The 17,007-nt window shown below is 37.0% G+C and overlaps 1 protein-coding gene across 3 annotated transcripts in view; it reads left to right on the top strand.

The window, feature by feature from the left end:
• Positions 1-16,749, top strand: part of kay (transcription factor kayak) — a 32,421-nt gene extending 15,672 nt beyond the window's left edge. For 2 of the 3 annotated variants that reach the window (XM_090112508.1, XM_090112509.1), the window contains exons 2-5: positions 11,641-11,812; positions 12,778-13,333; positions 14,068-14,206; positions 14,706-16,749. In XM_090112508.1, the coding sequence (XP_089968634.1) occupies positions 11,641-11,812; positions 12,778-13,333; positions 14,068-14,206; positions 14,706-14,915 (1,077 nt within the window). In that variant the 3' untranslated portion in view covers positions 14,916-16,749. Of the gene's footprint in view, positions 1-10,033; positions 10,423-11,640; positions 11,813-12,777; positions 13,334-14,067; positions 14,207-14,705 lie in introns of those variants that run through there. The other variant, XM_090112510.1, reaches the window with a different exon arrangement.
• Positions 16,750-17,007: the final 258 nt, after the last annotated feature.

Raw genomic sequence — 17,007 nt, forward strand, 5'->3', positions numbered from 1 at the left:
AGAAATAGCAAACTCATTGTGTGTATGCAATATGTTTTGTATTCTTCACACTTGCATAATACAATAATAAGAATTCAATTTTAACATCATTGGTGGTCAGTGTTATCATTAGTCTGCGCTCGATATTACTTTACTCATTTAATTATTCTGTTTATGTAGTGAACGGATCGCGTTGCATATTGAATTTCTGTTTGTCCGTTGTTAGTACCGCGGCCCAATTAGGAGGATACTAAAAAGGTTTCGCGTTGCGCCTCATTGTTCCATCGCATCGGTATCTGGGCTGCCGTCGAGGTTTCGCAAGCTTCGTTGTTTCCACGCCTTTTTAAGGAGTCGAAAGTTGTCGATTTTGCAGGAGCGCAGTGGTACATGCAATTGTGAAATTGTGCGTAGGTGTGGTGCACGTCGCGCGGGGGCCCGTCTGGTCGACGGCGGCGGTAGCGGCACCGGGTGCCGAGGGGCGGCCGGTGGTGGAGTGTTTACGATGCACCGATGGCGGCGCCGAGTGGGGCGTAGGCGTCGCCGGGGGGCGTCGCGCCAGGCTTATCAGACGGTGGCGGGGCCGGCGCGCGAGCCTCACTCCACGATATACCGCTGACCGCGCGTCTCGTGTGCACCACGCTCGCTGCCACCGGTTTAGATAACAAAACCTTTGTCCAGTCGAAGCAATATTTACATTTCGCAACGCGCACTTTCCGAGGGGTTTTCCGGCCCGATCGACATCTGTCACTCGATTGTTTTTGTTGCGCGCACGCGTGCGTGCTTGTCGGATCAAGTTGCAACAAGTTTTTGTATCTTTTGCAATTTTTTCATATATTTATGGTGTGGTGAAGTGTATGTTATTGGATTGCCTTACGTCCTTATTATTCGGTGAGTGAATTCTATGTAAACAACTTTATGGTGATAGATAAAGAGGTGTCATTAAACTCTATTATATTGGCTGTTTACCGAGGAAATCAGTATTTTCCTCTTACGAAGGCTAGTCAGACCATCTAGTTGACCTTGCGCCGACACTTGCAATGCACAGAGCACATAATGTGGACGCGGGGTCAGGAGGTGTTGCACCCGAATGCGCTGCGAGGTTGGTCGGAAAGGCTGTTGTCTGCGCTGCGCATGTGTCGGCGCGACGTTGCGCGCGCGCCCCGTGTCATCGTTCGCGGTCAGTTGAACGAACCCTCAGCCGACCGACGTCAACCTTGCCATAATCGAGATTATTTGCATCATCGTACCTACCGAGACTTGCACACTTCTAGTTATGTCATTAGTGTACATTTGTTATCCACACTTGCTAATGACCGACTTCTTATCTCACAAAATATAGCTACCTCGTACCTCATTATCAGGTTCGTAGTAGGCTAAAATGCATATTGAAAGAATTTCTTGATTTAAAATTTTATTTTTCGCTAAATCTTTTAAGTTGTAAATTTTATTACGTTTAGCATTAAATCGGATCGTGATCCGTCAACTAAACAGATATTTTAAATATCTAGGTTACCTACATGGAAAGATAATCAGACTGATAAGATAGTATGCAACAAGCGTTTAGTTTGAATGAAAAGTCCATCCTGACTTTATCAATATTCGAAACCGAAAAATGAATAATTGCACCAAGAAATAAACTGAACTTTAAGTGAAAGAAATGCAAGTTAATGTTATGTTTTAATGGGAATTTAAAGACTACGTTTCAATTTATAATGAAGGGAAAAACCCATGTCACTCAAATAAGGGAATGCTCATTATCCTCTTGTATATATTTACACTTACGCAGAAAAGTGTTTATTCTTCATATGCCCTCCGTTTCAATTAACTTGTATGTATCTTCCGCAAACATATATACAGGTGCTTATAGTATAGGACAGAAGAACTGAAGAATATTAGACACTAAAGAAATAACTTCTTAGTCTTTCTTCTTCTCTCTCTCTAACTTACAATTTCTAATAATATCTCAAAGATTATTTATCGTACCTTTAGTGTGAAGTGAGTGTGAACAATTCACAGTCTACAAATCCTTGGGCGTTGAGCCAATGACAAAAGAATACCTGTGCCCTTTATAGTACTTTATACTCTTTAAAGTGTATATTTATAAAGTGCGAAGAAATAATTTAATGCTCCAATCGTGTTACATTTAACGAACTATCTGGCTTATATTGCCCAATTTACATTTAACGAACTATCTGGCTTATATTCCTTATGTTACCAATTGGAAAACATGTTTGATTAACTAGGTTCCTAAATCATAATTTTGGGAATTAATAAGATTTCGATCCCAAATGTAAACAAAGAACACAATTTGCAATTAATGCTACAGACTAAAAAAGGTCTGGCAATACCCTTGCATTTTAATGAAAAGGGGCATACGTCATCGTTTATTAATGAGTAGCGTATACGTGATTATGTGACTTTATCCTCGTGCAAAGAAAAATACTCAATGGGAAAAGTTAAATTACGTTTCGTTTATGCAAGTCATGTAGATTTCTTGAGACGAATTTTCCGTATGCTCCGTTTTTGCAATAAAACGTTGTTGGCTTATTTATTTTAAATCAGGTCTATTTGATTGTTATCCCATACCACTTAATATCAGAGAAAGTCAGTGATATCTCTTATTTGGAAATAAAATAAATTATCTTAGGCATACAATTTTCTTTTCCATGCGACTGTCCATGCTTTCCTAACGCACTAGTTACTATTTCGCAATAAAGGCAAGTGTTTGAGTGTTTGTCGATGATTTCGTGGAAACCGATAAGCTGGTGCGGAGTATTAGCAGTCCTTTTGGTCGCTGCTATCAGCACCTGATAACGTTCCATGTCCTTTAGTTATTTACTTATTTCCCATAGTTTGTGCATACTACCGAAATATTTTGAAGCATCAGGCTTTTGGTTCTGTTCTAGGATTTCATTAAGTGTGAGAACGAATAATGTGGTCCTATTTATTTGGAAAAATATTTACCTTTGCACTGTATATATTTCCTTTACAAAGTCATTCTAATCAAAGTCCACATAAGAACAAAGCACAAAATACTAAACCTACCTAATATTAATGAAAACGGACGTGTCGAGTTAATAGTTTTATTGTGGTTACATTATCAATCTAATTTATAGCACGGAAAATCCTGTTATCCTTGCTTTATCCACTATCAATTGAAACTGATGTAATTTCAAGGTGGTTTTATGATTGGTTTAATTTCAATTGTAATTACTTTATAATTATTATTTATTAAACCTACATTCCTAACACTTGGCTAAATTTTACATTTTCATGAAGTGTAAACGACATCTTACATGTAATATGTACTTGATATAAATTACCTATAACATTTAAACTTCTTCTGATGTTTGTACTTTGTAGAATGACCAAGAAGAACCAAGAACTAAGGAGCGCAGCTTATATGCTAACTAAACTTCACTGAAATAGTATAAAGCTCATAAATCTTAATGATAAGTCTTGCTGTGTTATAATGATTTATATATGAAGTGCAAAAATAACCCACACATAAATTGAAAACGTCGAATAAGGACGATAATTTAAGAAATCCTTATTACTGCATGTCATCGACCGTTCGCGGCAATGGCTTGTAAAATATTAAACGCAATAAAGTATGTATTTGTATACCCGCTAAGGAAGGTTGTGGCGTTCTTGAAAAGAAATTAGCATAAATGCTGTCTAGGCTTTGGCTACACGCCCCGTCCGCGAGGCGCAGACAAAAGCTGCGGGCTTGGTCGTAATTCTATCGTATGTTCATTGTTTCCTTTATCGTTAAAGTTTAAAGTTTGTCTGATTGTTTATAATTAAGCTCGGCTATAGAAGGGTCTTCCATTAAGTACAGTTTAATAAAGAATTCTATATAAGTACAGGCATCGCTTGATGGCTTGAGCAAACAGTGTAGCCACACCATAACGTCGGCTGTGGAGACAATGGCTTTGTCTGTTTAAACGTCTACACGTCGACGTTGTAACTGTTTTACATTATGTATTGTAATAGAGTTGCTAATTTGAAATAGTTGCCGCCAAAGAGACCGAGCATGTATTCATCATTGCGATTCCGAAAACGCAGCCTTTGTCGTTTAGTGCGACGTTCGTAAACTGGATGATGTGTGCTTTGTTACTTTTTATTGCCCATAATGTACGTACTGCAAATTACTGAATACCTTGAAATGAGGATTATATACTTCGTGCGTATAAACATTAAGATTAATCGCAATGACGTCTCCTATGGATAGTGTATGAACAAAGAAATTATATTTATTCAATTGAAAAGTTATGCTGAACCCTAAAGTTTTAATAGAAATTATTTTATGAAGATCTTTTCCCTCGTAACTCGAGTGTTACTTATTTGAGCTCATGTGGGCGACGTAATTAAAAAATTAAATAAAATAAAACAAGCAAGAACACGTGCGTGGGTTACTCGAGTCTTTGTACTAAAGCTTCGGTATAATTATAAAACTTACGTACATTTTTTACATACTGGAGTTACATCGTTACTTTAATATTATATTTATTAGTATCTTTTTTTACTGTAAAAAATCTTGTTTGAGGTTTATGGTCGTAGGTATAAGTAACCTACTTGGATTAATTTAAAAATATTTACAAATCGATTTCTAGTTGATGTCGTTATTGTAAACATTATATTGATAAGTCCATTAATATGTAATACATAATAATAGATTATTATAAGATAACAAAGTACAACTATGGTATTAGATAAACAAGTACGTTTTCAACATGGTTATGGTAAAATAAATAACTTCCTTTCATATCAGTTTATGAATATTTTTCCGGTTTAAATGTAGCGTTCTATAACATTATCGAGGGTATTTTTAGATAAAGGCATTATAAAGGACTTTGCACAAAAACAAAATGCTTTATCAGGGACGTGCTTTTAACATTGTGTTAGCAGATAGTAAAAATAATTGCGACACAATCCCCCGATAATTAATTTGAGATAATGCACATAATGTATAATTATAATGTGAAGTAGCATAAATAATAAACGACAATAGAATTTGCACAATGTTTTAACGCGTATAATATTCTTTGTTACACCGCACAGCTGTTCAACGGTTTCTTATCGTCGGCGAACAATAAATAGCGATTTAAAACATTTCTTAGAAAGAGATAACCTGTTCTTGCCCTTTACAATTTGCATTTAAATTTAATTAAATTAAGCTTATCAATTATTATATCTTGTAATAACTTAGATTGCATTACCGATGTAGGTGATATTGTTACGAAATAAGTAAGTACCTACGTTATACTACTGTTTTGTTGATCCAAGTTTTTTTTTACTGAAAAATACAAATGAACCTGGAAGTTGACAATATTCGACCAGACACATAAAATGCATTCGGAAATACCCAGAACATTGATTTGTTTATTACAAAGTAACGATTGTAGGTAATACGGCATAAAACTTAATTCGCAATTGTTTATCCTACATACAACCTACAGTGAATGTATAGTTTTTTTTTTATTCGCGGTTTGGCACGAGCAGTGGCTTGAAGAATGCCCGCCATTTCCGGACGACATCCGGTCCTCCGAATGGCGCCATACTTTGCGGCTTTAGATAAACTTGAACACAAATATGATACTAATCAGTTATTCCATAAAATGTTGTGTAGCAATAATGTATGTAAAATATGTTTATGATATCTAAGTAATAATCATTTTCCGTCATTTTACCAGTTTTTCTCGTTCAACGCTTCCTGGTCACCGACCTTGAAGGTCGCAACTGGCAACATGTCAAATAGAAATCGTGTTATGGTTTCCATGTAGTGATTTTCATAAGTGAAATTTTCAGTGTCGTGCGCTGATTCATAGTTCGCATGAATCACTTGACGTAATCGAGTTTTTGAATTGAGCCGACGACGAATGTAATGCGCGGCTCGTAGTGACCCACGGTAGAGAGTGACGGTGACTCACTCGGGTTTTCCGAGAAACGCACTATGCTACGGTTTTCATGAAAATGAAGGTCGATTCTTGTTAGTGTATTAACGATCACTGTTAAAATGGTTTCGTACCGATACGTCTAATTTATTTCGTTGATTATTTATATGGAACATGCAAATGGATTCTGTTTAATCGTTACTACTAGGTAGGTACTTATTTGAACTGAGTGTTTACAAACAATCTGTCGAACAAATCAATTGCTATTAACTAGACAAGATTAACAATAAATGCCGTTTTAAATCTAGACGAAGACTAGATTTTATAGTATTTAACTTTTTTGATAAAATACTCCGAATGGCATCCGCATGCCGCTCATCTGAAAATGTACAATGCACTCAGCAAAGACGAAGTTAAACAACGAATTGTTTCCCCTTAATTCACTATCTTGAATCAATATCTCGCAAATTTGTTCACTTTCCGTTTTGAACGTGCAGTAGGATGCAGTTTGCAACAAAGGTAAAGGAAGGGCTGTTGGCTCGGTGCCAGCAGTCGATTTATTATTCGCTTGGTGGCGGTCAATGTCGCGCCACTCCGTCGCTACAGGCGCCACACACTGCTTGCATGTGTCGTATGCTTTACATTAACAGTACATTTAATGTAGGGATTAGTACACGAGCACCATTTGCGCATACTGATTTGTAGGCATTATTTTCAAACAGATTCCTTTGTACACGCTCAATTGTTAGTTAGATGTGAGATAACAAAGGCAGACAATTTTGTATAATTTTGTAATGAAAAACCCTAATGGACAAGCCTTGTTAGCTGTTAATGACTCCTTAGCCATGACTGAATTAACGTTAGCCTTGACGCCTTTCCTTTTAGATTCGAATATCTAGATTCTAGATAGTAGTTGTTCGGTTCCTTCCACGTTCTAGAATCTAGAACGTGGAAGGAACCAAACAACTACCTACTTTATGAAGATACCTCGTTCTTTAGATAAAAATAATGGAATGTTTTATTTCACAATTCGAGCAATGTTAAAAGTGTTAGCAATTAGCTCCCTGTTAATGAGCTCCCCAGCCACTGCGCAGAAACGCGTATTGAACAAAGGTCGAATATAGGTAGTTCCAATATGACCATTGACATCTACCAGGAATAGTGGAATGTACCTAATACGTATAATGTTTGGTAAAAAACTAAATTGTACGCCTATATATACGATAGGTACCATAATATGTTAAATTTCTCAAAATGCCTTCGGATTAATTAGAGACGTGAAATAATTTTCAGTTCTAAAAGTTTTAGATCGATGCAGTTTTCTTTTGTATTCAATCCTTCCCGGGTTCGTTAGACTTGATTAAATGTTTACCTCGCCACAGGAGGTGTTTCACACCTTTCCGTATTTGTTTTCGGAAATTTACATACTTTATGGTGAACACGGTCGTTGGCCTTGTTTCTCGTTTTCACGGAAGACAGAGCTGTTGTAAATTTTCTAAGGAAAAGCCTTGATATATTCGTCGCTTGTAACTAACGCAGTACAAGCGATAAGTTCGACAGTTCCATGTTTCGAACAATAAACTTTTCCGTCTAGATAAAACGTCACCTTATCTTTGGACTAACAATGGCCACAACAAATACGCCTTTTCAATTTACCGTGTGTTATTTAATATGTCTATAGTTCTTCAAATGCAGACTGATGCTTTTTTTCTTTACTCTTTAATTACGTAGGGATTAAAAAACTGCATTGCAGTCTTCTTTGTTTTTATGTTTCCCAACATTCTTGCTACTTGACTGTTGCCGTGCCACACCAGCATCGCAGCTAATGATAAATCTGCGTACGTGTTTTCCTTATGTAAAGCAATTCTTTGAACTTATTTTTTGTTTCCTAAAAGTCCGAATTGTCCAGTGGGCGTGCCCACCTGTCTGATCACGCGGGCACCACGTGCTTGCTATAATATAGTACGCGACGCAGCGGGCATGATAACAAGTACACATTATATTGGTGTTGAAAACATCACATGAAAACACTGCGGCCTGCGGGGCCCTCCCTCTAATTGCGTTCTAATTTTAATTACTTATTTGTATTACAATTTTGTTTTTTTTATAAAAACTATTGACAATCGTGAATCGTACTGCATTTCATCATTGTTATGTTCTTGTATTGTGATAATGTTATTTACTTCTAGCATTTGGATTTGATTTATAACATTATCAACATTCATAAATTCGAATGTACTTATACTGTATAATATTATTATGTGAGCTTGGATTTTGTTTTGGAACAATCGAGATGCAATTGGCTTCTCGGAACGCACGGTACATGATACGTAGCTAAATAAAACGGTGACAGTGCTTGCGACCGAGTAAAATAAGACTTGTATTGAGGAAAATTCAAATTAATGGTATTATAAATAGGATTTACTTTAATATTGTATAGTTATTTTTCAAGATAAATTTGGTTTTAAAAATAGTTATTGATCATAATGTGTAGTTTATAACTAGGTACTCTGTATTGATTCCAGTATTAAAAAGATGACTATTTTACCTACAGGAATCACTATGCTATCTATTTATATTTATAGATGTATTCAAGTGATAGTTTCCATTGTTTCTATAACCAAGAACCTACGTATCTTAACGAGTTTGTGCTAATGTAGAGTTCAAACCGATTCTGATATATGGGTGAGCTCAAAGCACACGTGCAGTTAACGGACCGGTCTTATCTCTGATAGGCGGTACACGCTCGCATATGTGTATCAAATACTGCAAATATTAGCTCATCGTTTACGACTTATTGATACCTCATACCACCCTTCAGTTTCTATTATAAACTGTTATACGTATTATTATGCTTTGTCTCGAATTTATTTTTTCCACGGCTTACGCTTGACATGCATTAGTACATGATGTTGTTTATGGTTTTTAGTTGGAAGTTTCGAGATTTTGCGCGCTATGCGATTTCTCATATGCTTAAAGATAAAGGTAGCCATTATATGTGCGGTATAATTAATTTTAATGCAATGAAATCGACGCCTCTGTCAACATCGCCTACTTGTGGCTCAAGGTACGTCACAACTAGATTTAGCGGTGATCTCATGGGCCACGCGGTGCGATAACAATATTGCCGCTTCAAAACCACCGGCGAAGTGCCGTTTGAACGTAGGTGCGTCTGCCACATCCTTCGAGTAAACTGTATCACGTCAAATGCATGAATGCGTACCATGTTTTACGATATCTCAGTCGGATCCGTGATAAAAATTTTCCTAAAGTGAATGCCCTCGTAATAATTGATTAGAGGTTTATATAAGACGATAAAAGAAACTGATTTAAGAAATAATCATAAGGAATGTACATCGTTAAACAAACTTTAGGTAATTGCTAGGTAAGCACCGTGACCAATTAACGCACGGCCCGAGCCTGCGCTTGCGCAGACGAAATTCATTTAAGCAATTGTAGTAATTGGCCGGAGTGCGCGTCTTCCGGAGCGCTCGTCAGCTTTGTCCTGTTACATTTGTTATAGATCAACATTTTTAATATTTTTAGTACAAGATGATGTTGATTTAAGTAGATTTTTTTAAATACGTGACAGGTCACCATTTGAATCTACCAACCTTTAACAGTTTAATAAATAATAATGCAAAATCGATATGATTTAAATCATTTAAATAAGCATCTTAATAATTGTGTTTCCAATTTTGGTGATTGCCTATACATAACCTTATAAGGCTCATTATCAAAATTTAGCCGCCCACGATGAAAAAGAACGGCCTTGCCCCAAGGTCCGGCCGTGCCTCCCGCCTACTTTGATTCGATTCAAAATTTTATCGCAAACAATATAATTAATAAGCTTATTTGACTTATTTCTTTTTATCGTATAACTGATAGGTTTATAACAAAAATATACAAATTCATATGGATGACTCAGGTGCCAATATGCTCAGTTTAATGTCACTCGAAAGCAGGAAGCGTCGCGTCGTTATCTAGTTGATGTTTTGTTTTCGCTACGTTATCTTTGATAACTCGCACCGGCTGAGCCGCGTGTGATGCGAAATGATGCGAAATATTTCCGGAGTTAGAGGAGTGTTCTATAAATATATGATTCGACGTCGCTCGTGGGCGAAGAGTTCTGGCGAGGGCGGCGGGAGCCGAGGCAGTAGCGCGCGATCCGCCGCGGCCGGCCGCCGTACGCCGCACGCGCGCAACGAACGAACGACCCGCACTCCCGCGCACGAATTGCATTGCGATATATCGCAACAAATAACGATACCGATCCGCCCCTAACTAAACGAACCCCTTTTCTTTCGCACCGTTAAACTCTAAAAAATCTACATAGTGCACCATCTTTAATATTCGCGAGGGCGGATTATAACGAATAAATCGACTAACAAACACGAACCGCTCGAAGGTGTCGCGTCGCAAAAAGCGCAACACAATAGAGTAAGCGTCTAATTTTAAACGTGGTTGAGTTAGCACCGCGAAGATGCAGAACATTGATCCGCTGGAGTTCGCCAACATCCTGGCCACCGAGCTTTGGTGCCAACAGGTACGGGCTACGGCTCACGTTGCCGGTGCAACCGAATCATCCATCTAATTTACCAATGAATAAGCCGCAGATATACCTAGATCCTCCTACTGACTATAAAAGTAGGTCACCAATTTACTCGGCAATTTCGCACGTTGCGAAGTCGATCTTTCAACTATATCTGTCGGTTCTACCTCTTTAAAATTGATCTATAAGTGCAAGAGTCTAAGCGTTAAATGTAAATACAATTTATATAAAAGATATAAACAAAATTAGCTCCGATGCGATGTTTATGTTTCGTATTCAAATGACGTATAGGTGAAAGATTTATGAGTTTGCTTTCAAAATGTACCAACCTATTGAAACACCCTCGGCCAACATAAAGCTAATGTCTAAATATACGCACGAAAAACGGAATAAAATTTTAAAATTATGATCTATAGGTATTAGTATTAATTGTAGTGCTAACACTGCTAACTACATAGTTAAATAGGAATGTCATAAATCATAATCATTTAAATGCGCACGTGCGGCAGGTTTTTTATTCTGTTAAATACGAATAATTTTTTATCAAAATTATTACTTCCAAGAGATAATCTTGTAATAATTGATATTGGTTAAATAGTTATTTATGTTTACTTTATCAAGTATGTTATTGTTTTATATATATTGCATGTATGTTTTGTTGATAAAAGTACCATTGGAATGTGGAAGCTAAAGCAATTTTACAATACAACAAACATTGCATAATAATATGGCGATTGGTATACTATCAGCATGTTTAAAAATATCTTATGAAATTAATTGAAATTAATTTGTGCTTTTCTAAGGATGTGTTTGATTACCAAATATTGTGTAATGTCCAAGACGTTTTTAATATTATGTTCTTTATTGAGTTGTCGTTGTTGAGTTTTAATCGATATCTAGAACACAATAGCAAATGTTGAATAGGTGTATATAAATAGGAATTTTAGTATAACACTCCGTAACTAAAAAAATCGGAATGTTAACTTTTTCTTTATCGTCAGGTCCAAATCATAAATCTGCAATAATGTTATTTGGTGCTCCCAATGCACATAATCGTATCAGTTCTTCGTTCTTTTTATCATTTAGACACATTTAAAGTTAACCTTTAAACCGCCAAACAATATAGAGACAAAACCACGTATCAAGCGTTCATACTCATCCAGCCAATCAGCAAGAATGTTTCAAAGTGCTAATCAGGATGTTTGTTTCCAGTTGGCAAACCTCGAGGGCCTCCAGTCGGGGGTCCCAACCCGCACCACGGCGACCATCACGCCCACGCAGCTGCGCAACTTCGAGCAGACCTACATCGAGCTGAACAACTGCCACGGTGACCAGGCGAACCACGCGGGCTTCGTCCCCCCGTCCGTCACGCAGCCCAATTACGGTATGGATGATATAATACGCATAATGCATATACTTCAGAGTTCCTAATAGAGTTGGTAATCACTACAAAGTATAAAGTTTCTTTCCGCTGTCTGTGTGTCTGTATGCTTAGATCTTTAAACGCAACAGATTTTGATGGATTTTTTAATAGTGATTCAAGAAAAAGATTTCAGTATATCATTTATAAGGTTTTAGATAAAGCGGGTAAAGAAGTGGGCGGAAAGCTAGTGTATTACATAATATAATACGCATACTTCATAAGTTTATAATACTATATTTGGTTGTGACATAAGTAATAACCATATAAGAGAAGTGCAGATTCCTCGATGCATCGTTTGGTTGTAAAGCATGAAATTATTCCTTTAATATTTCTTGGTACGATTAATTGCAAGCCGATCTTCATTTAAGGAAAAATCAACATATATTATGATTTTTTTTATTTAATCGATAATTCATTATCGATAAGTCATAATCACGAAACACAATATTTTTTTCTAGTATGGGAATCAAACTCTCAACTTATGCGCAGTCGATCGGGTTACTGATAGCTTTTTTAATTGGTTAGTCAATAGTCAATATTGTAGATTTATTAGATACAAGTTACAACGCAATTAATAACTTACAAGTTAAAAGTATCGTTTGATTGCAACATACACATACTATACTGTGACAAAATAGTTAACTCGTCTATTTACAATAACATTTTATTTATTTACCGTACGTCTGTTACCTACATCATCTAAAGTTATTCTAAATCTTCCGCTCAGGGTATCTCGTGTCATTTCGATGTTGATACAAATGTCAATTGTACTAAATCCCACGTGAAACCGGTTCGCGTTTCAATTGCAAATACAAAACGTGTTTTCTATTTTACAATCTGTCTCGTTATTTTGATAAACGCTCTCGATACAGTGCGAGCGTCGTGTTCTACGTTGTTTATTGAACGTTTCTGTATTGTTTTTGCAGGCATACTGAATCCAGTGGGCTACTGTGATTCGGGTCCGACGACTCTCCATGTGTCGCCGGGCCCATTATCAGCGAGCGGAGATAGCAGCAGTAGTCCGGGACTTCCCGCGCCCAAACGACGCAACATGGGGGGCAGGAGACCGACAAAAGCCCCACAGGACTTATCGCCCGAAGAGGAGGAACGCAGAAAGATACGCCGTGAACGAAACAAAATGGCCGCCGCTCGATGCAGAAAACGAAGGCTCGATCACACAAATGAACTCCAAGAGGAAACTGACAGGCTGGAAGAGAAAAAGCAAGCGTTACAGGATGAAATTAGAAAGCTAAATTCCGATAGAGATCAGTTGCAAGCGATATTGCACAACCACTTACCTCTGTGCCGGCTCAACAAGCGGTCGAGCAGTCCGCCCGACGTGAAGCCCTTCCAAGACTCGTACGTGCTTCCCGAAATACCACAGGACGGCGTCAGAGTGAAGGTCGAAGTTATGGATCCCGCGGTCGACCCCGTGCTCGCTTTAGATAATGATATCTTTACCTCGCCGACACCGGACAAAAGGTGAGAACCATCATTAATATTAATTTCGGAAGGCATGATATGAGACATGACGCAAAAAGTTGATTTAATGAATCTGACCTATAATTATATGATGTAATTTTAGCGTCATCTACCATATAAAAGATTATATAATTACACGTCTATGTTATTTTAAACTTTTAAGCATTGCATTGTTATTAACATAACCATGTATCTATATTTCTATAGTTCGCTTAAACTTGATACAAAACATCAGAATTCAACATGTATTCTTACAGTAGTTAGGCTACTATTCTATCTTTCTACCAGTTAATACTTGAATATATCTGATTTCACTAATTATCTTTTATACAACTCTTAACTCATTACTTTTTTTCTACTCCATTCTAATAATAAATACAGTTTTACTAAATGATTACCATAAATTTACTCACACAACCATCCATATTTCTAGTTCACAAAAACTTGGTCCAAATTGAATATTTCTCAATTTTTGAGGTGAAAACTTCTTTAGCGGCGTTGAGCACTTTTTCTATAATGGGTATAAAATCTTAAACTCGCGTCAGGACACTTGACCTGATCGAAAAAGCGTAAGACGGATACCATTCCAAATATCAAACATGCTCAACGTTAATAATCAAGTTTTCACTTCTGCCGGCACTCCCGGAGTGCAACCCGTCTTTTTTTATACTATATTTTCTAGTCTACTACTTAAGAAAGTTATATAAATACTAATATAAAGTATAAATTTGCAGGATAATGTTGTCGGCGGCGAACCCGGCGGTGGTGACGAGCGCGGCGGGGCTGTCGCTGGACACGCCGCCCGCGCACGCGCCCAGCAGACCCAACAGACCCAACTTCCTGCAAGTGCCACTCACTGTCACACCCGCACAGGTGAGATACACAATCAAACGATAGGCTTTAGGGCTTTAAGATACTAGTATATTCAATAGCTTCTAAGTTCCTGCAAGTGCCCCTTACTGTCACCCCCGCACAGGTGAATACACATTCTAATAGATTCAACGTTCACCACTTGCTTGAAACCCTAAATAATAAAATAAATAAAGGTAATAATCAGACCATATCAGTCTGATTCTCTGATCTAGGGTTTGACATGTGATGTATAAAACCATCAAAAAGTGGTGGTCAAATGATATTTCTACAGACTACTATTATATCTAAATAATAATTCAATGAATACATGAGCTGTCAATCTATATTAATTTTTATCTTTAGATATTCTCTTGATAGTGATTTTATTTTGAGAATTGTCATTATATCTAGTAGAGATATGAACAATGGATACCCTATCTACCTTCCCAACTGAGGAATCTAAATAACTATCACCTATATTAGATAAACATTCATAAATTTTCTCTCTCTATCTTTCCAGATACACAACAACAAAGCACTAGGGAACAACAAGATAGCAGGCATCGAGATCAGCACACCAAGCAACGGGATCCCGTTCAACTTCGACAGTCTGATGGAGGGCGGCACGGGTCTGACGCCGGTGCACCCGCACCCGCACCCGTGCGCGCAGCAGACCCGCGCGGCGCCAGACCTCGCGTCTCCCGACCACGGCAGTCTGGTCAGCCTCTGAGACCAGCTAGACGCCGCCTACCGTCTGTTCGACCCGCTCGCAGATCTATAGGCGGCCCCGTATAAGGGAGCTGTAGATGTATAATCGTGGAATGTAACCGCCTGCCGGTGATTGGGCTTAGCGTTAGCGTCCGGGGGATAGTAGACTGTATAACTGTTCTGGCGCAGATTTGTAGGCGTGGCTTCCTGTCCAAAATTACTCTTGTTGTTATTCGGATTGATGATATAATTGTTATCCACAAATTTATGTTTTGAAAAAAGTTTAGAATTGAATTTATAAGTTTAGAGAACTTAATGAAAATTTTCAGCTACTTTAAAATTGTATTTTTATTGTATCCGCTCTACTATAGCAAAATTCATTGGTATCTTAGCGATGTATTAGTATCTCGATGTATTCAGCAGGCTGAGCCCGGACGCAAGTAGGTAATGCCTTCGTTGCCGGCGCGTCAAACGCGACCGCACTGAACTTAGTTCGTAAAAGCGACTTATTTATTCTCTCCTTTTCTATCTTTCTATACTCTCGGACCTCCGTCTATCGGCCGTCTCTTTCCCTCTATTTATTTCGTTTCGAACACTTACGGAGGTGCGAACTTGCTCACTATTGCTTTTTATTTAAATATTTTTACCCAAGCGGCGCGGCGACGCCCTCTAGAGTCAATTCTATGAGCTGTAGTATATCCTAAAATAAGAATATTTTTATACGATACATTTGTATTTCTGCATTAATAATAATTGTGATGTAAAAATAAAACAGAGTTTTATTTGAAGCATTTCAGGGATTCGTTTCGAGTTGTGCTTAATCTAGCGAGGCTAGAATAGATTTATTGTATATTAACGTAAAAGATCTCTTTTACACCTCTAGGCACAATATGTATCCAATGATCCTCGGTCAATCTTGTCATAATAACCTCGTGCCATTTACTGTCTACTCTCAGGAATACAATAATTATGATAACGGAATTTAGTTAATCGTAGACTAACAGCAATAATACTTAATATATAATTAATATATTGAATGTAAGTTAGCTCAATGTCGATGTAATGTCTTACCGTTCCATTGGATTAGGTACTGGTAGTGTTAAAATTATTTTTAAGGAATATTTGTGATACGTCCAGTGAGCGCTCCGTGGGGAGGACGGAATTGTATTGAGTACCTTTGTGTAGTTCACTCATGCTTTTGTTAGCTCAAATTTATATCTTATGATAAATAAACCCTTTTTATAATAATCGAACATTTCGTACATTTGGTATATTAATAGCTCTTTTAGCAAAATTTAGCATCGGAAAGGCATGAGTGGTTCGTAATACTGAATAATTAGTTAAGGCAATAATTAGGCTAAGGGCACTTAACCGTTTAACTATACGCATAACTTAGACCAAATTATTATTTTATGTGCTTTATCTTAGATATAATTAAAATCTAAGCCAAATATTGATTTACGTCGTTATTTTAGGTTAAGTCATAACCTCCGTTTCCGAAAAGTATTAATTATTATATTATTGGTTAGAACGCGGATGACTGCGGAGTATTTATTTTAAATGTATTTTGAAGCTTAATTCAATATGACTGGTGCGATTTGCCTTTTATATACGACAATTTATATTTTAGCATACGTTGAAAACATTTATGCATAATATGAACATCTAGATGTAACGAGATGTAGTTTTTTAAAAGATTTTGTAACGCCTTTCTAGAATACTTTTGTATTTTTGCAAATAAAATAAAATTGTTAGCGAAGCAATATATTTGATAAATTTATTATATTACCGCCAGATGTAGTAAAATATATATTATATAAAACAGAAAATATAGATTTGTTTACGTACACCCGAAATAGTGTTTTTTATTTTATTTAATATGCATCAATCCCTTTTCCTTTCCCTAGTCACTTCTTAAAATGGCTTAATCACATTGGGTGCCATTCAACACAAGATACAAGTAGTTTTATTTACACTTTTTCATTAACCTGAACCACGTAGGCAAAGCCGAGGGCAGTAGTTAGTTATAATTAATAGCCGTACTGACGAATAATTCAATAAATCTAAATTATCAGATCTATTTTTTTAACTAAAACTGCGACATACACTGGAGA

The sequence above is a fragment of the Colias eurytheme genome, chromosome 18, assembly GCF_061535395.1.
Source record: "Colias eurytheme isolate Ceu_HAF_F1 chromosome 18, ilColEury1 Martin Lab GWU primary, whole genome shotgun sequence".
NCBI lineage: Eukaryota > Metazoa > Arthropoda > Insecta > Lepidoptera > Pieridae > Colias > Colias eurytheme.